This window comes from Paroedura picta, chromosome 13 (genome assembly GCF_049243985.1).
Source record: "Paroedura picta isolate Pp20150507F chromosome 13, Ppicta_v3.0, whole genome shotgun sequence".
In the NCBI taxonomy this organism is placed as follows: Eukaryota; Metazoa; Chordata; class Lepidosauria; order Squamata; family Gekkonidae; genus Paroedura; species Paroedura picta.
In genome coordinates, this window is record NC_135381.1 from 39,383,273 (window position 1) to 39,411,039 (window position 27,767).

A 27,767-nucleotide genomic window follows, 5' to 3' on the forward strand; every position below is an offset into this window, starting at 1 on the left:
TTTAACTGTGCATATTGGGCCCACGTTTGAGCCCAGATTTTTCTGCAAACTTGAGGAACCCCTAGGTTTCTAGACAAATCTGCACTGTTAAAAAATGCATTGGGTGTTTTACCACTGGGAAGCTGGAGAAAGGCCCAATGGCAGTGGCCATGGCAGAAGCCAGGAATTTGGGTTCCCCTGACGCCATTATCTTTCCCTGTAGCCATGGAGCAGCTGCAAGTGTGATGGCCAACTTCCAGTTCTGCCCTCCAGCAGACACCACCATTCCCTGAACTTGAAGAGTACATCTAACTTAATACAGACTCCAGTCAATGAGAAGCTGTGGAGTGTCTAAGGCAGGGTAGTCAAAATGCAGCCCTCCAGATGTCCGTGGACATTCGCTGGCAGGGGCTCCTGGGAATTGTAGTCCACAGACATCTGGAGGGCCGCAGTTTGACTACCCCTGGTCTAAGGGGAAGAGAAAAAGTTAGAGTGGGAAGGAAGCAGTCAACCCAGATAAGGTTTAGACAGAGTCAAGGTAGGCATCCTGTATTCGGAAGGTTATTTCAAAGTGGGGTGAGTTTGGAGAGAAAGCCTCATTTAGGGAGAAAAGCAGGATCTAGATTTTGAAAGAAATAATCCTGACTGTATTCAACATAAAAACCCAACAGACTGCATTCAGTACCTATTAACCCGATTTGAAAGCAAGACAGAAAAACAGACCAGTTGAATCCACAGTGACGTGCTGGTGAATAAGAGCATCAAGACTGGGCAACTGGATCCTGTGGGTTTGGATACCGCATGGTGCTTTTCACTCTAGGTATTACTGCGCCTTTCATATTCCACCTGCCATTTGATTCATCCTGGGACCATTTTTAGCCGCAAGGATTGTGTTAATGATTGATTATTCTTCTCTTTGCTAGCAGGATGCTTTTGGAATGACATCATCGTACAATTCAATATTATGAATCAATCTGGAATGACCAAACCTTCCTTTAAAGACGGACAAAGAAAAGGTTTTAAAAACGGAGGGAGGCAAATTAAAATGGCAGGAGGAAAGTCTGAACGACATTGGAAAAATATTACATTATTTTACAATATATATATTACAATATTATATTTATTATATATATATATATATTATATATATATTACAATATATATATATATATATATATATATATATATATATATATATATATATATATATATATATATATATATATATATATATATATATATATATATATATATATATATATATATATATATATTAATGTAATATTTTTCCAATGTCGTTCAGACTTTCCTCCTGCCATATATATATATTTAAAAATAACTACCCTGCATGAATTCTGCTGTGACCTGCACTGCCTCCTGTGTAAGTTAACTTTAGAATAGCTGCCTGGAACAGCTAGAAACTTTGCAGTACATTGCTTGAAGTACCAAGGGAAGTTGGGTCTTAATTGGAGTCTCTCAGCTGCCTGTGGAGGCTGGCTCGAGATGTCACATCTAAAGGCCACATCAGGGTATGACTCTTAAGAGCAATTCAGGATCCCAATTACATTGATTTTGTTAATGTTATTCTAGTAATAACAACACCTTTGCATTGTTGCTGTGGGAAAGGAGGTGACTGAGAGGGGATCTGATAATCATATACAAGTATTTAAAAGGCAGCCTTGTAGAGCAATGGTCCCCAATACCCGGTCCGAAGACTGGTATCGGTCCGTGGATCAGTCGGTACTGGGCCGCAGCTCCTCCTCCTCCTCCTCCTCCCTGGCTGCTGCCTTGGGGGCTGCCCTGCTCACCTTTGTTGCTCTCCAGCAGCCGCCATGGCTGGGGCTCCCCCTCTGTATGGCGCTGTGCAGCTGTTGCTTGCAACGCCCCCCAGTGGGCGGCGGGAAGTCAGTGGTGCCGGGTGGAAAGCAAGCGGAGCAGGGGCTCAGGTGGCAGCGACATCCCTTGGCAAAAGACTGCCCCCCCCGGGCCTCAGTAAAATTGTCAAGTGTTGACCGGTCCCCGGTGATAAAAAGGATGGAGACCACTGCTGTAGAGTATGGAGCAGAGTTGTTCTGTCTTGCCCCGGAGGGACGGACCAGAACCGATGGGATGAAATCAATTCAAAAGAAATTCCGTCTAAACATCCAAAAGAAGTTCCTGACAGTTAGAGTGGTTCCTCAGTGGAACAGGCTTCCTCGGGTGGTGGTGGGTTCTCCATCTTTGGAAATTTTTAAACAGAGACTGGATAGCCATCTGACGGAGAGGCTGATTCTGTGAAGGCTCAAGGGGGTGGGAGGCTACAGTGGATGAGCGACAGGGTTGTGAGTGTCCTGCATAGTGCAGGGGATTGAACTAGATGACCCATGAAATCCCTTTCAACTCTATGATTCTACGATTCTATGAAACTAAACATGCAATAATTTATTCTTCAGCTATTAGAGGCAACGGCTTAATTCTTCCTCCTCCAGGCCCAAATGGGAAACCAACATGGGGAAGGGGGATTTCTGTCAAGTAGGACATGCAGCTGACACTGCTGAGGAGGAAGTGGCTACGGCATTCCCAGGAGCCTGCAAAGAGTCCCCAGCCGCACAGAACATGGCCTCGCAGCCTCTTGGGGCATGCCGCAGCTGCCTCCTTCTCAACACTGTCGATTGCGCGCCCGGGGAGATGCATGCTGAAGGCGAGCCAAAGAGAACAGCGAGGAGTCCCCCCACTCTCCCCACCTCACCTTCAGTCTGCTCTATCCCAGCCGTGCCGCAGGGACCACGTGGATCCTGCAACTCAGCTGGGAGGCTGCATGCTGAAGGCAAGCCGGAGAGAACAGCGGTGAGTCCCCCCCTCTCCCCAGCTCACCTTCAGTCTGCTCCATCCCAGCTGTGCCACAGGGACCTTCCATCCATCCTTCCTTCCTTCCATCCTCCCTCCCTCCCTCCCTCCTTCCCTCCCGTCTCCCCCCTCCGCTACCCCACTACTACCCGCTGCATTCCTGACTGTAGCAGGCTTTTTTTTTTTTTTACTAGTAATATGATTTTAGTGCAATAAAATGGGAAACTGAATGCATAAGGTGTTACTAGACAGCGTGGCACAATTTAAGGGAAACTGGAAAACTGACTAGCAGGTGGCGACTGTTCCAATGAAGACACAACTCCAGGTTGGCATATAAATAGGCTGCAGCCATTTATTAACAAAACAACCCCATCAGAGGGTTGGCCTTATGCTGGTAAGGGAGCCTGACCACTATCAGCCATCTGGCTGCATGATATGTACCGGCTCCACGCCTCACTCCCAGCCTGGAGGATGGGACGCCTTTCGCCTCAGAATCATCTGGGAAGCAATGACATAGGGACGCAAAGGGCGTCCACTTTCATTGGTGTCCCCAGGTCACTTGGCCCCGAGCTCCTGGCCTCCCAGCGGGGTAGGCCACGCCCGGTTATTGGCCGGTCTCCTATTGAGACCCCCAACCTCAGGGAGCCCCATGTGCTGACGGGCCTCCCTGACAACAGGCTCTCTACCGTGCATCACCCGCGGCTGCGACAATTAACAACAAACCAAACAACAGGGTGGGTGGGCGGGATGCTGTCTGGGCGGCGGCCAGCGCAAAGAGGAAGGGGTGCGAGTGCATTGGCCTATTTAAGGCACCCTGCTCCCCTGCTCCTTTCGCCACACTGAAGCCATCCCCCCACCCCCTTCCCCTTCCCGCGGTCGCTGGCTTCAGCGACCTTATGTGAGATAAGGGTTCCTGGGTTACCCTGGATTCTTTAGGGGTGGATCTGGAGAGATTGTAAGCGGAAGAGGAATGATGCATTGATCCAGGGCTGTAGCCAGCCTCCAAGGTATAAAGGAATACAATACTATGCCACTCTTTCTTCTGGATACAGATTCTTTCTGTACTTGAGTCCCCTTACATTTGTTTTCCTTTTGCTGCAGCTAAATAAAAACATAAAAATGGTTTTTTAGGCTGCCATATTTTGGGGTAACATCATGCTAATCAAAAATCCCTTTTAGGCCTGTAGGGATCAGATTTCTGACACCTGAGCTGAGATGTTTTTGGCATCGTCTGGCTAGCCTAATGCTTACAAATTGTCAGTGGTGCCCAGATGCCTTTTTTTTCATCTGCAGTGGTGTTTGCGGGACCTAGGGCCACCTCCCCCTTCTTCACTTATAAGTGACATTTGCCCTTAATGGAAAACCACAATTTGGCTTGAACAGAAGCAACAGATCTCTTCCATGAATGAGTCCATTCAACTAAGTGGAGAATGAGGAGGAAATTGGTGTGTGTTCACCTCTCTGACTGTTTACGCACTGGAGGTTTCGTTCTGGGATGCAGGCTGGAGTTTTAGTCATGGCAGTTGGCCCCACCTCTTCCTGCACCCACACGGGGAGCATTTGGCCTGGTGCATCTCATCTGCCCCCGATTTGTGATCTTGCAAATTTTTATGAATTCCCATAGCATTACCAACTTCTGTCCCATAGCTTTTGGATACTACATGTTTAAACCTGGGTATGCCAATCCCCAAATGAGACTCGGGGATTATAATTCATCTCCAGACTAAAGAGATCCTGGAGAAAATGGCTGCTTTGGAGGGTGGACTCCCAAGCATTATTCTCCATTAAGGTCACTTCCCGCCCCAAATCCCACCCACTCCCGGCTCCACCCCCAAAGTCACCTGGTATTTCCCTACCCAGAATAGGCAACCCTATTTAAACCACTCCCTCAAACCCTCATTAAAACGAATAGACAGTGACAGAGAGAGAGAGAGAAAAAAAGAGAGAAAGGGCTGAATAGCAAGAAAAGCAAATACGAAGCTTACCAATCACATAGGCTAGCAGCAGTGCCAGAGTGACTGTGATTGCTGTGGCACTCAAAGCAGTGCACTTCCAGTTGCAGCATCTATAAGGTTTGCTAAAAGAGAAAGCCGGTCTAGAGAAAGTGCTTCTAGGAAGAGGCCTAGGAGGTGGCGAGTAAACAGTGTTGGAAGTTAAAGGATAGTTCTGACTGGCCGCACTGAAGATAGCTGAAGAACCAGATCCGTGTTTAAACAGGAAGTGCCTACAAGAAATAAAAGAGATAAGAGAAGCATGCTGTAAAAAAATTAAAGAGCCAGGAATTATCTGCCGCACAAGAAAGAAGCAACAAACAAATTTAGCGTCTCCTTTACCTGTACAGAAATAGTGTTGGCTATCTGTAAACCGCTCCAGGAGTGGTATAAATAATTCGCTAAGGCTAAGAGGGGTGGGCTGAGTCCAGGATAGGAAACAGGAGCCATTGGCCCCTTGGCCCTGGACTGACAATTGGAGGGGCCAATTGGAAGGTGCAAAGCACCTTCCGATTGGGCCCTCACCAGGAAAGACCGGAGTTCCATCCAGTCAGCCCAGCCAGGGACAATCTGGAGACATTGCTGCCAGTCTGCTCCTGACCACCACAAGGAGAGGAGGTCAGCAGGGCTGCCAAGGGGGATGAGAACAGAGGCTTGGACAGGCTGCGCCAGATCTTTATGCCCCAAGGCTGTCCTAACTGTCATGTCCAACTGTAAATTGCCTCAGAACCCTGACAGAGCTGGCAGGAGGCTGCAGAGTGCACTCCCCCTCCCTTCAGGCCTGCTGCGAAGGACTGAGGGGAGGGAGGCGTTTTCCTTCAGAGAGCAAAGCAGGGGAGTCTGAGGGGCCTTCCTTTTGAGGGTGGGGGATTTTCCCCTTCTGCCAAACAGTTGGCTGACAGGGAGGCCACAGAAAAGCCCCTTCTTACTTAAAATTCTGCTCTGGCCGGGGTTAGACACAGCCAAGCCATGTTTCTTTCTTCTTTGCAACTCTCTGCAGATTTGAGGCCACTGTACAGCGTTATTCTGCAGACAAAACTGTTTTTTTTTGTCTCCTGTTTCATCTGCACAACAACCCTGTGCAGTAGGCCTCAAGTCTTTCAATTCAACAACAACCTGTGTGGGAGGCCTTAAATGTTTCTTCTCCTGTCCAACCCTGTCCAAGGTAGCCCTTTCTGTCTGGGGAGCTGATCTTTATACTCTGGAGGTGAGCTGTAATTCCAGGAGCTCTCCAGGCCCCACCTGGAGGTTGGCTACCCCTGGCTTGGAACTATTCCTAGCGTTTTGCAGGTGGGACTTCAAAATTGTACAATGCCTCAGAGTCCAGCCTTCGAGGAGGCCGCGGGAACGCTTCTGGGCCCAGGAGAAAGGCCGCGCCACTGCCGGGTGGGGGGGGGGGGGAAGACCCCAAAAGCACACCTAATGGTAATGCATGTGTCTTGTGCTAGTGTCTTGCTGGCTGCTCTCATCCTGCTAGCACTACATGGCAGGGGGAATCCAGTTACGTGGATTCCCCTGCAAGTGCTTTAAAATGGAGGATGTAGCTGCCGGTTTGCAGATGTAACGCTGGATGTTTACGATGTTATGCAAAACGCCAAAAATATAGCATTTGCAAACTGTAAGAATTTCACTTTTTAAACTGGGTGCGGAATGGTCCTTGTTATTTTGTTCCATTTCTCTGAATTGCCTGCTTGCACCCCCACTGAAACATAAAGCGGTCTCCCCCCCCCCCCAGTCCATTTGGGCTTCAAAGGCATAGAATCATAGAGTTGGACCTCATGGGTCATCTAGTCCAACCCGGTGCACTATGCAGGATACTCACATCCCAATTGCTCATCTACTGTAACCTGCCACCCTTTTCCCTTCACAGAATCAGCCTCTCCGTCAGATGGCTATCTAGCCTCTGTTTCAAAATGTCCAAAGATGGCATGAGGGAAAAGTTTCCAAAGATGGCATGAGGGAAGAAATAATAGAGGAGGTTACCTTTTAACACTGGCAGCCCCTGTCTCAGGACAGGACGAAGAAGAAAAAAATGGTACACAAAGAAAAGAACCACTCCTATGCGTTTCACATGCAGCTTTATCAGGGGGAATTTACTTTCAGGTTCTTTTGGGTTTGATCTCATATGGGATTTCCTTCTGTACTATTTGATGTTGTTTCTTCTTCTTGCCTTTTCTCTGCAGGGAAGAACTAGACATGATGATTGATGCCCCTTGGTTCATCCTGGGGACGCTGCAGCCATTTAAAAGTCGAAGAGTTGGCCATTTTAAAATACTATGAGGACAATGGCGTGAGATGAGATGTCTGTCCCCTTTCCCTTTTCAAGCGGTAGAACATCCACTGGGGTGAGGGGAAGCACATTCACTTGAAAAGAGGCCGGGGGGGGGGGTACCTTGTCCCACGCTTCTTGCAATATTTTTAAAGGGCCAGCTGCTAGGCTTTTAAGTGGCAGCAGTTTTCCTGGGGTGCACCTGAAGATGTCATCATGTCTGGTTCAGTCCTCACAGCTGCTCATCATGGTCGAATTGCACACCCAAAGTTCTCATCATGAGCCATGTAGTGTGGCCTTCAGAGTGCATGAAACGAAGTCTATTTGAGCTTTGGAGGATGGCTGCAGGTTCCCAGCAGCATGGCATTTTTCACTACAGAACATTTAAAAAGAAAAGCATTCAAAAGGTCCCTACACGTACTGAAAAGAATGGGGGAAATTGTGTGAAAGCATTAAATAACAATATTCAAAAGGCCGGCTGTACTAGTCATACTACCATTTTCAAATGATGAGGTTTTTAAACTTACGAGAACAATTTTTTCCATGAAGAATGGATTTGTGGAATGCTGAAAGGTGCTGAGGAGCGCTTACTTAGCGGCACGGCTAGGGGAGGGTCCCAAGTGTGCAAACTACTGGGTCAGTTGAAGGCTGCATAAAATTCCACATGGAACTTCAGCTACTCCTCACATAGCACCACAGCCGAGGAGCCGAACAGGACATTTTGCGTCCCTACTGGGACACCGTCAGCCGAGGAGGAGGCCCCCGCCTGATGGTGGGGCATCAGAAGCCCTAAAACGAGCCAGAGCCAGGAGGGGGACGGGCCAGTGGCGCCATCATGCGTAAGTGGGAATTTGGTCTGTTGTCATGCTGGCGCTAGCCCAGCCTCCCCCCTACCTCCCCCGCATAATTGGTCCAAGTGGCTTACAATCAACTTCCTTTCCTCTCCTCAAAACAGACACCCTGTGAGGCAGGGACTGAGAGAGCTCTAAGATAATCGGGACTGGTCCAAGCTCACCCGACTAGCTGCATGTGGAGGAATGGGGAATCAAACCTGGTTCTCCAGATTAGAGTCTGGAGCCACTCTTAGCTACTACACTACACTGGCTCTCATTTAGATTCTGTCAGAATTGCCACTTTTAGTTCTTGCTCCGCTACAGTGCTATTAATATTGTACTCTATAAACACAGTTGCTAGATAAGCAGCAGTGGCCATACCATTTCGTTCTGGTGACTACTGACCATAGGAATACGTGGGAGGTGAAACCCAGCTTGGTACTGGATCGATCAGACACTACCCAGAAGCAAGGTCTCACTGCCTCCCCCAGATGCCTCCAAATGCAGTGTGCCATTAAAGATGAGACATGCTCTTCTCCCAAAACTGGAACTCAAGAGGGGAGAATGTTGATCCTTCACCCATGCGGGGGAGTGGTGATCACAGACAGTGGTGGCCCAGCCCACCCAAACTGATGACCCCACTCCATTGACATTTAGCAAATATGTCCAAGTGCAGAATCTTCCATCATTTTATTCCCTTACTGGGGTGGGGGGGAACGAAGCTTTCATTATGTCGAAATGCTGTGTAAATGCAAGAGGAACGTCAAAAAAGGTGGGTTACAAGCTTTAATGGAATGAAAAATACAGGTTGGATCTGGCCAACTTTTTTTCCAGGCAAGTAGCTGTGTTGGTCTGCAGTAAAAGAACCAAGTTTGAGTCTACTAGCAGTTTAAAGACTAACAGGATTTCCAGGGTGTAAATGTTGACTCTTCACCCTTGAAATTGGTCTTGAAGGTGACAGCTTTTTCACTCAGATTCACCTATTTCCATTTCTTACTACAGCTCCTGTCCATGCAGGTCCCAAGACCCCGAGAATAGCCTCTAGGGTGGTCAAAGGGGACCTGTTTTATCACCAGCAGGAAAACTGGCTGGATCCAACTCTATATATTTTGTGCATATGCGATATAGGATAAATAACATACCTGTTTAGAAACTCACATAGTTTGTATTAAAACCTACAGGTTTCTCCTGGGACTAGAGCATGCTTTCTCAATCAGGGTTTCATGAAAGCCTGGGGCTTCTTTACACTCTGAAAGGGTTTCCCAAATGGGTGGGAGCTAATTAATTTGTATATATATATATATACCGTATTTGCCGGTGTATAAGACAACTGGGCGTATAAGACGACCCCCCCCCCCAACATTTCCACTCAAAATACAGTACTATGGGCCACTATGAGCAGCTATGTCTATCCCAACTGAAGGGCACCCGGCGTATAAGATGACCCCCCCCACTTGGAGGCATGTTTTTCAGGGGGGGGAAGTAGTCTTATATGCCAGCAAATACTGTATTTCAGTTTTGTTAAACATTTATCAGGTGATATGGGGTCGCGATGGGTCGGACACGACTTCGCACCTAACAACAACAACAAATGACCATATATGGACATGTTGACCCATTTTCCCCTTCCAAAAATGGCCAACGACAGGCCTGGATGGGGTGGGAAAGGGAGGGGCTTCAGGTGGGTGTGTACAGAGCCCTGTTTCCCAACCATTTTATTTCTTTATTTACTTACTTGTTCTATTTTTTGCCTGCCTCTTTTGAATGACTCAAGGTGGGTTACATCAGACAATTCTGCACAATTGTGCCACTTCTGGAATTTCTCAAAGCCTGAAGAATGTTTCAGGGGTTTCTCAATGGTAAAGAAGTTGGAAAACATTGCCCCAAAGGGACTCAAACATGGGTGGTCTTGCTAATTCTGCCGTTGTGGGCCAAACTCACAGAGAAAGGCTGGGCCCATTTGATCATTCTCATCAGTAGCAAATTTAAATGGAGAATTTTCATAAAAGCTTTCTGGAACCTAAGGCATTGTTTGTGCATGAGGATAGCCTGATGCAAACACTGCACTGCTTGCCTGGATTCACAAGACACCTAATAAACTCTCTCGGTTGATTCACTGGTGGAAAATAAGACAGCGAATTGACTAACTAATCAGTGGGCAGCCCTGATGAATGAGTAAAAACTCAATGCAGCAGACTCTCGGGGTGACAGGATGTCTTAGACAAAGAGGAATATAATACTGCTGTAGACTCATCCAAGCAGCATGTTGGCAGTTGATGTATTCTGGCTTTCCTTCATATCCTCCCAAATCCAACGCACACTATTGCTGTGACTGTGTTAATTAAGATAAGCTTCCATGAGACTATTTTAATGGCAGTCTTTCAGGGTTTTTTTTTTTTATAAAGAGTTAATAATGCTTCAGACTATACATATTTTCCACTGCAAATACACATTTCTGGAATCCATCCATTCCCTTTACACAATAAAAAATGAAGCCAGATACAGATCGCTCCCTTTAATATCTGCTCCATTGTCTTCCCCACAGTAGAGGTCAGACTCAATGGTCTGTAGTTTCCCGGGTCATCCTTCCTCCCTTTCTTAAAGATTGGAATAACGTTTGCTTTCTTCCAGTCCTCCAGGACATCTCCAGTCCTTAAAGAGGCCCCGAAGATGATGGACAAGGGTTCTGCAAGTTCTCCGGAAAGTTCTTTGAGCACTCTTGGGTGCATTTCATCCGGACCAGGGGATTTGAACTCATCCAGTGCAGCTAAATGCCTCTTGACTACCTCTCTGTCCATGTCAACCTGCCACCCAGACACTATCCTTTGTCTACTGCCATCTCTAGATGTGCCTAAACCCTTTGACCTGTGGGGGAAAAAACAGGTGTAAAATAGGTGCTGAGCCTTTCTGCTTTCTCTGCATCCTCCATTAGAGTTTGTCCATCTGCACCCAACAGTGGGCCTATTGCCTCCTTTACTTTACGTTTGTTCCTCTCATAACTGAAAAATCTTTTCTTGTTACAATGGGCTTCCCTGGCCAATCTTAGCTCACTCTCTGCTTTGGCCTTTCTGATGATTGATCTACAGTAGCTAGTAACCTGTAGGTACTCTTCTTTAGAGCTCTGTCCTTCTCTCCATTTCCTGAACATTTCCCTTTCTTTCTTGAAGTTCTCTGTTCATCCAAATAGGCTTCATAGAGCTCCTGCAGTGTTTTCGTCTTTCTGGGATAGTCATGGATTGAGCATGCAATAGCTCTTGTTTGAGTAGCGCCCACCCTTCACATGTTCACTTCTCTTCCAGGTTAAACCTGGGCTGAATCTGCAAAAAGCTTTTATTCCAATCTCAGATCAATTCAATCCCTGCTATCTCCACTGAGTGCGATTTCCTTTTTGATTTTGGCCGATTTAAATTTTCCCTCTGCAACAAGCATGATTGATCTAGAGTGACCCTAACTTTTCCCTGCAATATCCTGGAGTGGATATAACCCTCGACATTTGAGAAATCAGCATGAGTCAGTGTGCAGCTCTCTGCTTTTCATCGAAATAACTTGTTGCTGCCTTGTGGCTCCAACGGTATAACAAGAAAGTCTGTCCCTGATTGGCAGAGCGCCAGTTCAAAGAATTCCTAGTTCCTGGTTGAAAAAGTCCCAGGTCCATGGCACTGATCAAGTTCTAGCAGAACTGACTTGGATAAACTCTGTATTACGATTAGAATAGGTACCCTCCCTGTGACTCCTTCGTCTGAAGTATCAGAGATGTGCTGTGGGAACCTGGGAACTTCCTCCTTCTTCTCCCTTCATGATTCTTCTTCCCTCAGCTGAGAAAACTGTACTTTGCTATGATGGCCAACTTAGACAAAACTACAGCTTTCACTAAAAAATCGATGCTCTGTCGGTGCCAACTTACTGGTTGTTCCCGGCCCCAGGGAAGCATGCCTGGCCTTGACCAGGGCCAGGCCCTTCTTGGCCCTGGTGAAATAGTTTCTGGGTGAGCTGTGGGCTCCGCAGGAGCTTTCGGTGTTCTACAGGGCCTGCAAAATGGAGCTCTTCCGCCAGGTCTTTGGTTGAGGCTGGGGTAGCGAGGAAGATAGGCGGGCCCACCCCTGCTCTTAGGCAGCAGTCAGTTCTTGTCATCTTGATCCCTCTTTCCATCCATCCAGAGGTTGAGACAGGGGTTGGGGAGTTTGGAGGTATTACTGCCATGTTGTTCTGTTTTACTGTGATTTTGTTGTCCATTTTACTGGGGTTTTATTTGTAACCGGCCACGAGCCTGCCTCGGGAGTGGCGGGAAATGCATTTAATTAATTAATTATTATTAATAATAATAACAATAACAACAACAACAATAATGATGATGATAATTAAGCTTTATTATTAAAATTAATAATAATAATAAAAAAACTTTAGTTAGGTATTTAGACTGCTGTCAAACTATGTTTTTAGCCCCTGCAGATATTAAAGGAAGTGATCTGCAAACATCTGGAGGAAAATTTGGTGATCCAAGGAAGTCGGCATGGATTTGTCTCCAACAGGTCCTGCCAGACCAACCTGGTTTCCTTTTTTGACCAAGTAACAGGTTTGCTGGATTGTGGAAATTCGGTTGATGTCATTTATTTGGATTTTAGTAAAGCTTTTGACAAGGTTCCCCATGATGTTCTGATGGATAAATTGAAGGACTGCAATCTGGATTTTCAGACAGTTAAGTGGATAGGGAATTGTTTAGAGAACCGCACTCAAAGAGTTGTTGTCAATGGTGTTTCATCAGACTGGAGGGAGGTGAGTAGCGGGGTACCTCAGGGCTCGGTGCTTTTTAACATATTTATTAATGATCTAGATGAGGAGGTGGAGGGACTACTCATCAAGTTTGCAGATGACACCAAATTGGGAGGACTGGCAAATACACCAGAAGATAGAGACAGAGTTAAATGAAATCTAAACACAATGGAAAATGGGAAAATGAGAACAAGATGCAATTTAATGAAGATAAGTGTAAAGTTCTGCATCTGGGTCAGAAAAATGGAAAGCATGCCTACTGGATGGGGGATACGCTTCTAGGTAACACTGTGTGTGAACGAGACCTTGGGGTACTTGTGGATTGTAAGCTAAACATGAGCAGGCAGTGTGATGCAGTGGTAAAAAAGGCTAATGCCATTTTGGGCTGTATCAACAGGGGCATCATATCAAAATCACAAGATGTCATAGTCCCATTGTATATGGCACTGGTCAGACCACACCTGGAGTACTGTGTGTAGTTCTGCAGGCCTCACTTCAAGAAGGACGTAGATAAAATTGAAAGGGTACAGAGGAGAGCGACGAGGATGATCAGGGGCCAAGGGACCAAGCTCTATGAAGATAGGTCGAGGGACTTGGGGAGGTTGAGAGGGGACATGATAGCCCTCTTTAAGTATTTGAAAGGTTGTCACTTGGAGGAGGGCAGGATGCTGTTTCCGTTGGCTGCAGAGGAAAGGATACACAGTAATGGGTTTAAAGTCCAACTCTATGATTCTATGATTCTGTGATTCTATGCTTTTGGATCCAAATGATGGTCTGCCATTCAGGGGAAGAAGTGCACAAATCTGGCTTGGAGGATGGAATATCTGAACAGGTCACAGGATGCAGATCTCTTGTATAAGATGTGTCTGGACAACTGCAGCTTTCTTTTCGTCCCATATGAAGTAGGGAAAGGACTTACTCTGTTTCCTTAACAGCCATGTAATTGTGGCCTTTTTGCAGGTGTCTGCCCCAAGGATGGCTTGGTTAGTTGTCACCAGTGGAAAGGTCTTCTCCGTTGTGACACCTGTGACATCGGATGACACCTGTGCCCTACTGGACTTACCTAGTTTCCACAGGGGATGCAAAGCTCAACTATTTAGGTTGGCCTTTGCAGGGTAGCCATAGTTTGGTGACAGCTGTGTATTTTACTATCTTAATGTTAATATTTAATATTTATTATTTTTCATGTTGTTTCAACTTTATTGTTTCAATGTTGTAAACTGCCACAAGACTGTTTGGGTGAGCGGTGACTAAAAACCTAATAAAGACATAATTAACCCAGAACACAGATATAGATTTGGTGCCTGTCTTATAGACAGGCTATTAGCCTGGGGAAAACACAGAATTATAGGCTATAATTTGAGTGTAGATCTGTATCTAGTTAAGTTGGTTATTGCTTTAGTAATACTAATGCGGAATTAAGATTAAAGATTCTTGTTTACGGCAAAGCTAGGCAAATGAAAACAACAGAAGTGATCACGGGTACCTTATCCCCAGTTTCAGTTTTTATTTTTACTAGTTATTAGTGACATTTACATAAAATAACTAAGATCACATCAAGGATCCTGTTCCAGTAGATCCTTCCCCTTCTGATCTGAGTATTCTTTAATATATTTTGACACCAAGAAGCTTAGGCCGTTATATCAAGACTTTTATATCAAGAATATGAGCCTCCTTTCCATCTAGCCCCTGCATGCTGTTTATACTACAGTCTGGGGGGAGCTTTGGGGAATCTCACAGAGGACATAAAGGTCTCCTAGGGTAGGTCCCCAACAATCAGCATTTAGCGACCTACTGCTCCTGCGTGTGGAGGTTTCATTTAGCTACCATGGCTAACAGATCTGGTGCTGGTTGAAAGTGCCGTCACGTCAAAGATGACGACCCCACTGGATTGGCGACCCCACTGGATTTTCAAGATAAAAGAAGAACATAGATCAGGGGTAATCAATCAAACTGCGGCCCTCCAGATGTCCATGGACTACAATTCCCAGGAGCCCCTGCCAGCTTGACTCCTGGGAATTGTAGTCCATGGACATCTGGAGGGCCGCAGTTTGACTACCACTGGCATAGATGGTTTGCCATTGTCTGCCTCTGTGCAGGACACCATGGGACTCCCATCCAACTACTGGCCAGGGCTGACCCTGCTTAGGTTCTGAGACCTAAGATCAAGTTAGCCAGGGCTACCCAGCTCAGGGTACTGACAGATGTATCCTCCAGAAAGTCTGTTGAATTCTCTCTTCGACCAATCTAAGGGTAGAAACAGGTATGGCAAACACCTGAAATAGATCTGTCTATAAAATACATTAGCTTACAGCCTCAGGTTAGACCTTGGGTGTGTGGGGATAAATTACGTCACCCTTCAGTTATTCATCTTTGAAGGAGAAAAAGACATCTGTAAACCGCTCCTGTGGAGCGGTAGAAATGAAAGGGTAAGGGCTAAAAGGGAGGAGAAAGGGCAGGCACTGTCCGGGATAAAAACTTGGAGGACCCAATCAGGAGCCATGAGCGGCTCCTGATTGGGCCCTCCGAATACCAATCCAGGGCCAAGCAGCCAATGGGGAGCCACGCTAAGCACAGCTTCCCATTGGCTGCTTGGCCCGGCCTCGCCTGGGCCGCCCAGGGAGTCGCTGCGCAGAAGAAGGAGCCCTTCTAACGCGGTGAGTCCTCCACCCGGCTTCTCCTCACCCTAGGGAATGGAGCAGGGATGCCACGTCTTCAACACGGCGTCCCTGCTCCTTTCCCACCCTGGGTGCCTTTCCTCTGGGGGTGGGGGCCGCGGGAGCAGGGCGCCTTCTCCTGGGCCCAGGAACAGCCTCTTCCTGGCACCAGGAGAAGGCCGCTAGTCTCGGACAGGTGGGGGGAGCCTGGGGGGGAGCCCTTCCCCAGCGGCCCACAGCACCATCGCTGCCTCTCAGAGCCAGCGATCGCACTCCCGCCTGCCAGGGACGGCCTGTGGCCTGGGAGGGTGAAAAAAGGCCTTCCCAAGCTGCCGGGAGTGCTCCTGCCCACCTGGGAACATCTGTAGCTGGGGTGGGGGGGTTATGTTCTGGGGGGCCTTCCCAGCTGCCCTGCCAATGCTGCCAGGGCCATGGGGAATGGCTAGCGCCCATTGTATTTTTCATAGTTGTTTTTAAAACTAATAAAAGCACAGAGAACCTGGTTTCAATTAGCAAACAAAGTCATTAAATCCCCACTTCCCTTTTGATGCAGCCCTGACATAAAGTGTACTTGTGTGCATATGCATATTATATTTTTAACAGACTGATTGAGATCAATAATTTTTACCATGTCATTTTTGGCCCTGCGCTGCCACTGTAACTCACAGCCATTAAGTGAATGAGGCACTGTGTGAAGAAGTACTTTCTTTGGTCTGTGATTTCCCATCAACTTCAATGGGTGCCCCTACATTTTAGTATTATGGCGAAGGAGAATAATTCCCCTCATTCCACATTCTCCATACCACTTGCCATGTTCCTATAAAAACATAAGAGAAGCCATGTTGGATCAGGCCAATGGTCCATCCAGCCCAACACTGTGTCACGCAGTGGTCAAAACCCAGGGGCCATCAGAGGTCCACCGGGGGGGGGGCAGAACTTCGGAGACCCTCTCACTCTTGCCCACCAAGCGCCAAGGATACAGAACAAATTTGCCCCAGACAGAGTGCTCCATCTATAGCATATGGCTAATAGCCACTCATGGCCCACTGCTCTTTTACTCTCCCACCCTTTACTCATCTTCTCCCCCCCCCCTAAACTAATATGCTATTGAGGGAAGGCTTTTTGCAAAAAGAGGATCTTACATTTCACTTGGCACAAGGGAAGATACGTGGTCCTCCTGATTTCTGGTGGAAGGCAATTCCACAGCCGAGGGCCAGCAAATCTCCCACTGACTTCTGTGGGAACAGAATCAGGACCGCAATTGAGAATAAGGAGAAAGGATATAATAAATTGTTTTGGTCTTTCTTTCATTTAAAATGTTTTAACAGTTTCTGGATACAAGATTGCAAAATGGTTTAATTCCCAGTTTTCCTTTTAAACAAACAATCTATTGGATTTTTTTTTAAACATTAGCAATACTGACAGTTGTGTTCTAAAAGAGCAGAATAAAAAAAGCAACAAAATGCTAAGCTGAAATCTATTATTAAAGTTGTTACACTTTGCAATCAATAGCTAGCAATAATTGTAGAATGATTTTAAAAGAGGGCTTGCAGCTGAGCTGCGGACAGAAAATAGAACTACAGCAGCCTCTGAAAGCAGAGAGATGTGAAATTAAATCGGCTTTACATGCATATAAAATGCAGCTAAGACATGGTGGAGATATATTATTTTTAGAAGAATATAATGATGCAATGTCTTCCCTCAAAATAACGAAAAGAGACAGTTTTCAAATGTGCAGCTTCGGTTAGGGTAGCCTTTTCTAATCTTGTGATCATGGAGGACCCCCTGAAATACATTTAGAGGCTTCGAGGACCCCCAGAAGTGATGTCAGCTGATTATACCTCCCGGCTATGCCTCTGGAAGTGACATAGCCAACATCATCCTTCACCCTCCTTTCATCCCTCCCCCTGCCTTTAGTGCTATTATAGTGTTTCTATCTCATGTAGGCAAGAATGAAGGGCGGGAGCTAAAAAGAGAGCCCAGAGCCCTCATATCATGCCACAACTGACCTTTCATATTTACACCCACGGCCTACTCACTGAGACAGAGGTGGCCAGTTCCCTAGCTTGTGGCCAAGTCCATTACAGCAGGAGGGGAATGGCCGTGGACAGCCTCTGGAGGTCCTGTGGTCCACAGACCCCTGGTTGGGAATCCATGGCTTAGGCCAGAAGAGTACAACCTCTTCTTAAAATACTGGAGACATCGTATGTACATCTAGATCAGGGCTGGCCAAACTGTGGCTCTCCAGATGTCTGTGGACTACAATTCCCATGAGCCCCTGCCAGCACTGTAGTCCTTGGGACATTTGAAGAGCCATGGTTTAGCCATCCCTGATCTAGATGCTGACTGTTCCTGTAAATCTTGCAGACTAGATCCATTAGTATGATATTTTTAGGTGCCAGCCTACAAATAGAATCAACAGCTGCCCATACACATGTTTTCTTTGTTGTGGCTCCCACCTTACAGAACGGCCTACCTGAGGACGGCTCCTACTCTCTTGGCTCTCCATAAACCATACAGAATTGAAGAAGGCTTTTCTCTACAAGTAATAGGATTGTACTGCACAAAATAGGTCACAAAGTTATTTGGATAATTGACAAGAGATTGTGGTCCGTACTATTCTGTATAGTTTGCACTTTCTGTTAGTGTAAATAGAATCTTACTATGTAATGTTTGCATTGTTCAGTACGTTGTATTTATACCTATACTATACTTTGATTCTCTTTGCTGGTTGGTTTTGGATTTGTATGGATCCAATCCAACTGCCTCACTAAGGCCCATTATGCACAGAGTGGAAGGTCTGCATTCGGGGTGGAATGGCAGCAGCTAAAATCACCAGTTATGAACGCTGCAGGCGGCAACCGGGCGCAGAGTCAACGTATGCCGCCGAAAAAGCCGTGTTAGCGAGATGCGGAAGAAAGTGGAGCTTCCCGGGACCAGGGCACAACCAGAAGCGGCTCCGTAGCCGTGTGCATAATCAGATACTCTGGGTTTTGCTGCCGTTGCGTTCCGTCTCGTGCATAGGGGGTTTGCTTCGCTTCTTCCTCCTCTGCGTTCTCCATGCTGCCATTTCAGCAGCCGTGCATAATAGGCCTTATTGAATATTCCATCTCACTGTCTGTTCATACTCAGTGTGATCCCCCTTGAGTCCCAAGGAGAAAGGTATGTGTATGTTAAGGGCCATCAAGTCACTTCTGTCTTATGGCAACGTTGTGGATTAATGACCTCCCCAATGTCCCCTTTGTAACAGCCTTGATCAGGTCTTGCAAATGGAAGGGCCGTGGCTCCCTTGAAGGAGTCAATCCATCTTGTGTTGGATCGCCTTCTTTTCCTGCTGCCTTCAGCTTTCCCTATCTAAAGAAATACCTGTGTGCATACACTAGAGTTGCTGGAAGAAATTAGAAAGCCAGAGCAGTCTCATCACCATTGCTCCAATGTGCAGCGTCACATCTGTTCCACCTAATATTTCTGGTAAGGGATTAGAGGAGGAGCTGGTCTCATGGCTTGTGCTCCTTCACACCCACTCAGGGCAGCTGTCCCACCCCTAATAACCTCCTCCTCCTCCAACCGGCTTGCCTGTCTGTCAATCTTCTTCCGTCCCCCCCCCCTGACCACCCTCTCTTCCTTCCACTTCCCTCCAAGGCAGCTGTGGGGAAGGCGGGGGGCTGAAAAAAGCCATATATGGCAGGAGACCTACCTCTCCCCCCCCCCAAACCTGCAGAGATTGCTGCCTACTAAAGGGCTGCTCACAAATGCTGCTCACAAATGGATTTACAGAGATGTTGCAAGAATTCATTGCTATGCATACTGCAGCCAGCTTTGATTGAGCATCTAGGCTATAATTCTTCCACATGTGAAGGCCCAGTGCCCACACGTAGAAGGATTCAGAGAACCCTCTCTATCTCCTCCCTCCACATAGCCGTGTAAGCAGTCTACTAAGTCAATCTGGTGAATGGGAGGGCTGTGAGCTCTCCGCATATTTAGACTTCCTTCTTCACACCATGGAATAAATGTAATACAAGGAAATAGAGGGGAGATGTGGAGACTTCCTGAACCCTAGGCCTGTTTCTTTTTTCTTTTCCTTTCAGGAAAAGGTAGTGTTTAATTAAAACAGAAAGTTTGCATCTGTGGCAATCCCAACACATTCTAAGTTTTAGCATTTCATGAACAGATTGCTCAGGACTTTCAAGGCTGACTTCAAATCACAATTTACACAGTCTTCTGGCCATGGATCTGGTTTTTCCAGCCCACCATCTTGCATTAGCTCACATTAAGGGCCGTTTGGTTCTGAACCTGTTGGGACATGGATGTCCCAACTCCTTTGGAGGACTTCCTGCCTGGGGGAAAGGAGGCTAGCAGAATCTGCCCCCGATTGGTGTGCCCGGACCGGTCCTTCCGCAACTTCACTATATTCTGCAGCATGTTTACAAATAAACTCGCATTCTGCATTATAAAGTCAATGTCCTCCCAATATGATCTGCACAGCATCTCTCCTACAAAATACAAAACATAAACAGTGTCTGTTTACATTAAAATGAATGCTTCCTTATCCTGTCTGCCAATGCAGAGCAAACAAAACAAATTTAAAACAATTTCCCCGACTCATTTGAATCCCCCTCCTCCTTTACTCTCCTCTAAAGTTACTCTACTCCAGGATTCTGACCCACAGGAACTGTATGCGGTTTTAAAAGGGCAAAAAAAGAACTCCATGGTGAGTTATAAAACCAGTTAATAAGGCTGTTAACCATCATTCGACTATTACAGCAGAGATTTTTGGAATAGTTAATGCTGCAGCCTCACATCCAGAACAATAAAATCTATGAAACAAAAGGACTTTGATTTAAATTGATTACATCAACAATTTCCGCAGGCACAATCTTAAGTGTTCCATTATCACCGGCTTTTATTTTGTTCCTGTATACCTTTCGTATTGTTAAGAATACACCTTGCCTTGGACAGTTTGTGGCTTGCGTCCTTTAAATTCTTCATCCTATTCCATTCTTTTTTGGCTGTCTTATGCTGTCTGCCTGCATTGTTTTATATTCTGTAATCTGCCTTGAGTATCAACTAGAAAGGTGGGCACTGATCTGGGTCTTTCCTTCTTAATTTTATTTACCCAACATACTTATGAAACAGATTTAAGCTGAAAAAATAATAAAATAATAATAATTGGCCCAATATCTAGATATCAGGAGGGGAAATCCACAGAGTAGTTCAGCAGTGGAAGGGGCTGCCTAAGGAGGTGGTGAGCTCCCATTCTCTAGCAATCTTTAAGCAATGATTGGATGGATACTTATCCTGGATGCTTTAGGCTGATCCTGCTTTGAGCAGGGGGTTGGACCAGATGGCCTGGCTGGCTCCTTCCAACTCTATGATTCTATGCCAGGACTTAGTTGAGAACTGACTCCACAGAATCACTTCTGCCTCCCAGCTCTGATCCCGCAGGTGAAAGCACGTTGCCTGCTTCCAGCCCTCCAGAATCACCATTAGAAAATTGCAGGAGGAAGATATGGGAAGAGCTTCAAACTAAAAGATGAAGTGCCTTCACCTGGCTAGACACCAGCTACCTGCTGAGCAGTAAGGAATAGCAGTTGCAGGATTGTGCCTGAAAAACTGGTGTTGAGCTATAGAACCTCCCAGGAAACACTATGGGGTGTGCATGCAATATAGCTGTAAATGCTGATACCCTCTTGCATGATTCTGAAGAGCCTTGACCTTTCGACCAGATTACTGTGCTTTGACAGTTTTCTGTAACACTGACTTTGCACTGAAATGACATTGAACGTTGTGATTCTCCCTTGGCTTTGGTGAACTCTGAGAAACTGCAGCACAACCTGTAACCTGATACCAGGACTTGGCAAGCTATTGATCGATTATGCATGGGGCAGATAATCCAGGGTGGTGGCAGCAGAACAGCTCCGATTGCGCATGACGCTGCCACCATCCCAGCCCTGGACTGGCACAGTGCCCTGGAAGGTCCACGGTAAGGGAAGATTCTGTGGGGGCTAGATTGAGCCGGTGCCATGCATAATTAGCAGACCTACCTCCCCCGACCTATGGTGTCCCTGCAGGGACACTGCACATCCCTGTCATTCCACAGAGCTGCGGAGCTGGATGGGGCGTCCCTCCACTTCCACCATGGTGGGAGAGTGGCATGCTACTCCCCTGCCATCGTGCATCGGGGCCCCATGCTCTCCCATTCCCTCCCCCCATCGGGCAGTGCACCAGGCTTTCCAGCCTCGGCATTGTGTGTATGCTTGGGTAGCCTACGTATGCCAGGCAATCCCCCCCCCCCGTGCATACAAGGGAAGTGCTGGGGCATGCTGCCCTGACGTAATGCCCAGCATCAGCTGGCCATGGCTGCTGCTGGGCATAATGGGTCTATTATGACCTATCTAATTAGATCTGGAAGCTGCAGGTTTAGTATTTGGATGGGAGTATTTGGATGGGAAAGCTAGGGTTAGTTCACAGAGGTAGGCAAAAGCAAACCACAGCTGTTCATCTCCTGCCTTGAAACCCATGGAAAGTGGAGCCAACTGGTTTCCACAGATGGGCTACCACCTAACGGCACCTTCCACCACCCCACCCCCATTCCAGGCATACTGTAAGATATGCCAATATATATCTTTATGTATACCTATTACTGATTTAAAAACCCACATTGTTTTCTTATTGTTATTAATTAATTGTAGAAGGGTAACAGATACTGGAGCCTCTTGTGGCGCAGAGTGGTAAGGCAGCCGCCTGAAAGCTCTGCCCATGAGGTTGGGAGTTCGATCCCAGCAGCCGGCTCAAGGTTGACTCAGCCTTCCATCCTTCCGAGGTCGGTAAAATGAGTACCCAGCTTGCTGCTGGGGGGTAAAACGGTAATGACTGGGGAAGGCACTGGCAAACCACCCCGTATTGAGTCTGCCATGAAAACGCTAGAGGGTGTCACCCCAAGGGTCAGACATGACTCGGTGCTTGCACAGGGGATACCTTTACCTTTACCTTTAACAGATACTAGAAAAGATAAATGGAAATATTTGCTCTCTTCAGCAGTGAGTTTTAAAGGGAAGGAGACTCAACATGCAACATTTAGAGTTCGCATCTTGCCCATGAAAAATAATTCACCACTTTATTTCCCAAAGAAAAATTGCTGGAGGACACATGAAAAATGCAAAGTCTTATGTTCCTTTTGGATGAACTATGAAATATTCAATTATAAGAAGCTGGAATTGTGTGATGCTGGGCTTCATTGGAAATGCTGACAACGTATTTCTTTACATATTTTAGTTGATGAAATTAGAAGAAATATGTATTATTTTTTAATGGCAAAGCCTATTTACAACTTCTCTTTCACACTATTGCCTTATAGAGACATTTGGAATATATCCACAATTCTGCTCTTTGGCACAGTGAAGAAATAGGCATTGGACTGTCAAACAGCACAGTTAAACCTTGGTATTCCTTTGTTTTTAGTGTAATGCAGCCCCACAGAGGTAAGAGTTATTGTTTAATTAAACACAAAATGACACATACAGGAGACATATCAGATATCAAGCAGAAAAACTTTGCTATATGAAACAGTGTGACATTTATTGTCCTTTCAGAATATTAAAGATGTTTTAAAGAAAGTCGGAAGTAATGAGACATAAAGATGGCATCATATCTATCTGATAACTGTCTTCATATCCACTATTTCAGGACAGTAATTTCAGTAACCTCTTCTGTAAAGTTCTGCAGGTTATTATTACATCTGGGAAATTATTTTCACTGCAATCCCAAGCAGAGCTATATTTCTCTAAGTCAATTGAAGTCAATGGGCTTAGAAGGATACAACAGCTGACTTACAGAGATCTGTTGAAGCAGGAGACATTGAGAGGTGGTTCCTTATTGCCTGCTTCTGTGTCACAACCCTGGGCTTCTTTGGTGGTGTCCCACCCAAATACAACCAAGACTGACCCTGCTCACATTCTACCTACTGGTCCTGCCATTTGCCTGGGCTGATTCTGTACTTACTTTGTTTTTTTCCGTTGTGGATCCTGCTGAACTCAGATTGATTTGAACTCAGGTCTTCCTCTATCCTCCCTGTTCTGCACTTGATTGGGGAAGCTCAAAGCAGGGAGGGGAGCCAAGCACAGCAGGAGTCTCTTTCTTTTATTGAACGGGGGAGAGGGGATAGAGGATTAGAGACAGCAGAGGAGGGGGAATAAATCCAAGAGGCAAATCTCTGCTGAGAGAAGTTAGGGCTTCTGGAGCGCAGTCACTCTAAGACAAGCCTTGCAACCGGAAACCAGGAAGTCTTTGAACTTGGCCCTGGCCAATCAGGGAAGACTGCTTTGCTATGAGGCATGGAGAAGGGAGTTAATTCGCAAAAAGCAAAAAAATTGCACACTTCCTGATGCCGGTTTTTCAAATATCAAGTCTTACATCTACTTCTGGATATCGCGGGGGAAAGGTAGGGTCACTCCAGATCAATCATGCATGTTGCAGAAGGGAAATTTAAAGTGCCCCAAATCAAAATGGAAATTGAATTCAGTGTAGACGGTAGGGATTTATTCGAATTGGGAGTGGGTAAAAAACCCCATGCAGACTACTTTGCTGTCAAAGCTGAGCTTTCCCTGCTGCCCAATCCCATCCCTTGCCTGCTGATGCCTTTAAAAGAAGCTGCTACGTAAAGGTCCTGTTTTTTGCCTGGGCAACTATTTTAGTTAATAGCCATTTTTTTTGATATATCAAAGTAGTATTTAATATATATATTGTAATAGGATTTCAAGTGCTGTAGGTTGCTGTGAGACTCTCTGGGTGAGTGGTGACTAAAAAAATCTAATAAATAAAGTTAAAACTAAATTAAAATAAAGCTTCTGGGATCTGATTAGATTGGGCCATCCCTATTTCATATACAGTTGGACAGTTTTTAAAAATTCATTTATTGCTATTGACATGTATTATTAATCTTGCCATACTGTTAATCCTTATGTGTATTCATGATATTTTATTCATTTATTGGAATCTGCTGGTCAAACGACCATAAACCAATGGATTGATTGATTATGACCCTGAGCCAAATTCCCAATGACTTTTACCATTGTGGAAAACCCACAAGAGTAATTTGTGTCCAGCAACTTGGTTCCAAAGATATATGAAAATCTGTAGCAGCTCCAAGCCCACCTAGAATTGCCTGGCTGGGAGCCCATCTGCCTGGTCTGATATTAACATGGGCAACAAATAACATCAGAAGTTTCTTTTGTTCAGCATGTTCTCTGGATTGACTGGGGTTATAATCACAGCTTTCAGGCCTTCCACTTTCCCCAGAGAGTACTTTTAGAGAGTGCACCACTTCAACTCTTGTAGAGAATAGGCCATTAATGCATGTGCTTTGAGGGTCTTGGTGAAGCTAATCTCTACTGCCATTTCAATATGATACTGGAAGGACAGAAGCAGCTATGCACATGGGTCATTGTGCAGACTATCTTCCTGTATAGATAACTTTATCACACAAGCACCACAGACATCATTAGCAATGGGGCATATAAACAGTGCAATATTATATTTAACATTACATTTAAATAGAGCAAGGATTCCCAACGAGGGCCCATTCTGCACACACTGAAAAATGCACTTTCAAGGTGCTTTTGCAGCTGGATTTTCCTGTGCAGAACAGGAAAATCTACGTCTAAAGTGCACTGAAAGTGCTTTATCTGTTGTGTGCAGAAAGGGACTCGGTGGAACCCCGGGGGTCTGCAAGAACTCCAGATGGGGACCATGGCCTTTCTCCTCCTGCCTTTATGGACTCAGCCACAAGCTAGGGAACCAGACACTTCCATTGCTCTCCCCCCTCACCCCGCTTCCCCGACTGTCTCTTGTGTTTTTTGTGCCCTGAAGGGAGTGTAGCCTGCATGCCTACTCCTGCTTTAAATCATCTCCTGTCTCTCCCTCCTCAGTCCTCCTCGAGCCTGCCTGTTAACACAGGTAATGTCTAGTAACATGTCATTTCGGGGGGGGGGGGAGGGAGGGAGTCTGACAGGGATGTGTGGCCAGCTGACAACACTTCCAGGGCTCGTCAAAGCCTGAGAAAAGTTTTCAGGAGCTCCTCCACAGTCAAAGGTAGAAAAAGGCAGAAATAGAGTCTTGTCTTGACCATGGGGAATACTGATAACCCTGCGCACCACACAAGATCTTTTTTTAAACATCAAAATGTTGGCAGCCCATAAACACCCCACACCTTTTGTCCCCTTCTCCTTTTTAATTTCTCCTATCAGCCCTCTTACTTTTTAATCCCCCACTGTTTGCCTTGGTTCAGCATTTGAGTGATAAAATAATGCAGATTTTCAATACTGAGTGAAAGCATGAAGAATTCGCCATGTTGTCATCCTCTCTTTGAGTACAAAAATCACAAGTGTTTAAAAGCTTCTAAGGTAGAAGAAAAGTTACCTTCTGTAAGTTACCCCACAGCGTGTACCTTATGAGGTAGGTGGTTCTGAGAGAGTTCTGAGAGAACTGTGACTGGCCTGAGGTCACACAGCAAGCTTCAACTGAAGCAGTGGGGAATCAAAACCGGTTGTTAAGCGTCTGCCACTCTTAACCACACCATGCTGGCTCTAGGTGCCAAGAACAGTGTGATCTGATGCAGAGTTTAGTCAGCCCTTGCTGCACCATAATAAACTACACAAGAGAAGTAAACCCTTCATGTCACTGTTTTCCGTTCTGGATTTCATGTGTTTTTTGTTTAGCCCCTTTTGATTTTTATTTCCAGCACAGAAACCCTGAATTGCAAAGAATTGCAGAGAACAGGCAGAGGTAGAAGTACAGGTATCTTGAGAGATTAGCATTTAGGGGGGGGGGGGAATCAGGGTTTGCCAAACCGGATCACTGGATCATACAGTTGTCTTACGCAGTCCCTAGTAACAATCTGTACTTAATGTAAAAGGAGATATTCTCATAACAGATATAGATGAGTTTTCCCCATGAGTTAGAGTGGATTATCTATGGATTATCTGTTGTGGGACAGCTGAAGCCTTCATGCAGCTTAGTTCGGATGAGAAGTATCCTCATGGGCATGAAGACAGATTGCCCATATGACTGAAGTCAGCATCTGTGCATGGAATGGGTACTGGGTTTATGCCATGGAAATGAAAACTCAGCTTGACCATAGAGTTTCTCAGAGCTCGGCCTTCCATGGTATTAACGGGAGCCAGTTTGGTGTAGTGGTTGAAAGCGGTGCCTTCTAATCTGGCAAGCCTGGTTTGATTCCCTGCTTCTTCACATGCAGCCAACTAGGTGACTTTGTGGCGCAGAGTGGTAAGGCAGCAGACATGCAGTCTGAAAGCTCTGCCCATGAGGCTGGGAGTTCAATCCTAGCAGCCGGCTCAAGGTTGACTCAGCCTTCCATCCTTCCGAGGTCAGTAAAATGAGTACCCAGCTTGCTGGGGGGCAAACGGTAATGACTGGGGAAGGCACTGGCAAACCACCCCATATTGAGTCTGCCATAAAAATGCTAGAGGGCGTCACCCCAAGGGTCAGACATGACTCGGTGCTTGTACAGGGGATACCTTTACCTAGGTGACTTTGAGCTGGCCAAGCCCTGATAGAGCTGTTCTGACTGAGCAGTAATCTCAGGGCTCTCTCAGCCTCACCTCCCTCACAGGGTGTCTGTTGTGAGGACAGGAAAGGGGAGGCGATTGGAAGCCGCTTCTTCTTCATAGTCCTTCAGGGTGTTTGTACAATACTTCTAAGGTTTTTAATTATTGCAGTCCATCATAGAGGCCGACATGATATTTGAGCTCTAAGAATACAAGAGTCAAAGATGCCTTCATCAGATACTGAAGTTGGGGGCTTTGACTCTCAAAAACGTATTCTTCTAAAATCTTAGATTCAAATGAGTAGCCATGTTGGTCTGACGTAGCACAATATAACCGGAGTCCAGTGGCACCTTTCAGACCAACAAAGATTTATTCAAGGTGTAAGCTTTTGAGTGCAAGCACTCTTCCTCAGACTATGAACACCCACTTGGTCATACTCTGACCAAGAGTGCTTGCACTCGAAAGCTCACGCCTTGAATAAATCTTTGTTGGTCTTAATGGTGCCACTGGAGTATGATTTTATTGTTCCAAAATCTTGTCGGTCTCTGAAGCACTACTGATATCAAACCTAGCAGTTTTACTTTAGACCAGCAGAACTACTCTCTGAAACTATCTTTTACCTCACAAATAATTTAGTTTCTAACTGGGTTTACACAAGAAGGAAAGAGAAAGCAATAAAACATTGCAACCAACTCAGTTTCATGCTATCTAAAAGGGGAACAGTTGATGGTGCCTTTGGCTGAGAAAATCGGAGAGGACCCACAGAGTTTGACATTTAAAAATAGCCAATGCTTTGAAAACATGCAGTGAAGGACACCAAAAAACAATGAACAGTTTCATGCACTGATGTACCCCACAAAATTATAATAGTAAGTCCT

At 46.0% G+C, this 27,767-nt stretch overlaps 1 protein-coding gene across 9 annotated transcripts in view; it reads right to left on the reverse strand.

The window, feature by feature from the left end:
• The window catches only part of TENM1 (teneurin transmembrane protein 1), a 534,679-nt gene that overhangs the window by 243,636 nt on the left and 263,276 nt on the right, over positions 1–27,767 (reverse strand). For 6 of the 9 annotated variants that reach the window (XM_077309374.1, XM_077309375.1, XM_077309376.1 and 3 more), the window contains 2 exons: positions 16,468–16,560; positions 4,791–5,029 (listed from right to left, as the gene is read on the reverse strand). In XM_077309374.1, coding sequence (XP_077165489.1) covers positions 4,791–5,029; positions 16,468–16,560 — 332 coding nt within the window. The remainder of the gene's footprint in view (positions 1–4,790; positions 5,030–16,467; positions 16,561–27,767) is intronic. The other 3 variants (XM_077309379.1, XM_077309378.1, XM_077309377.1) reach the window with 1 other exon arrangement.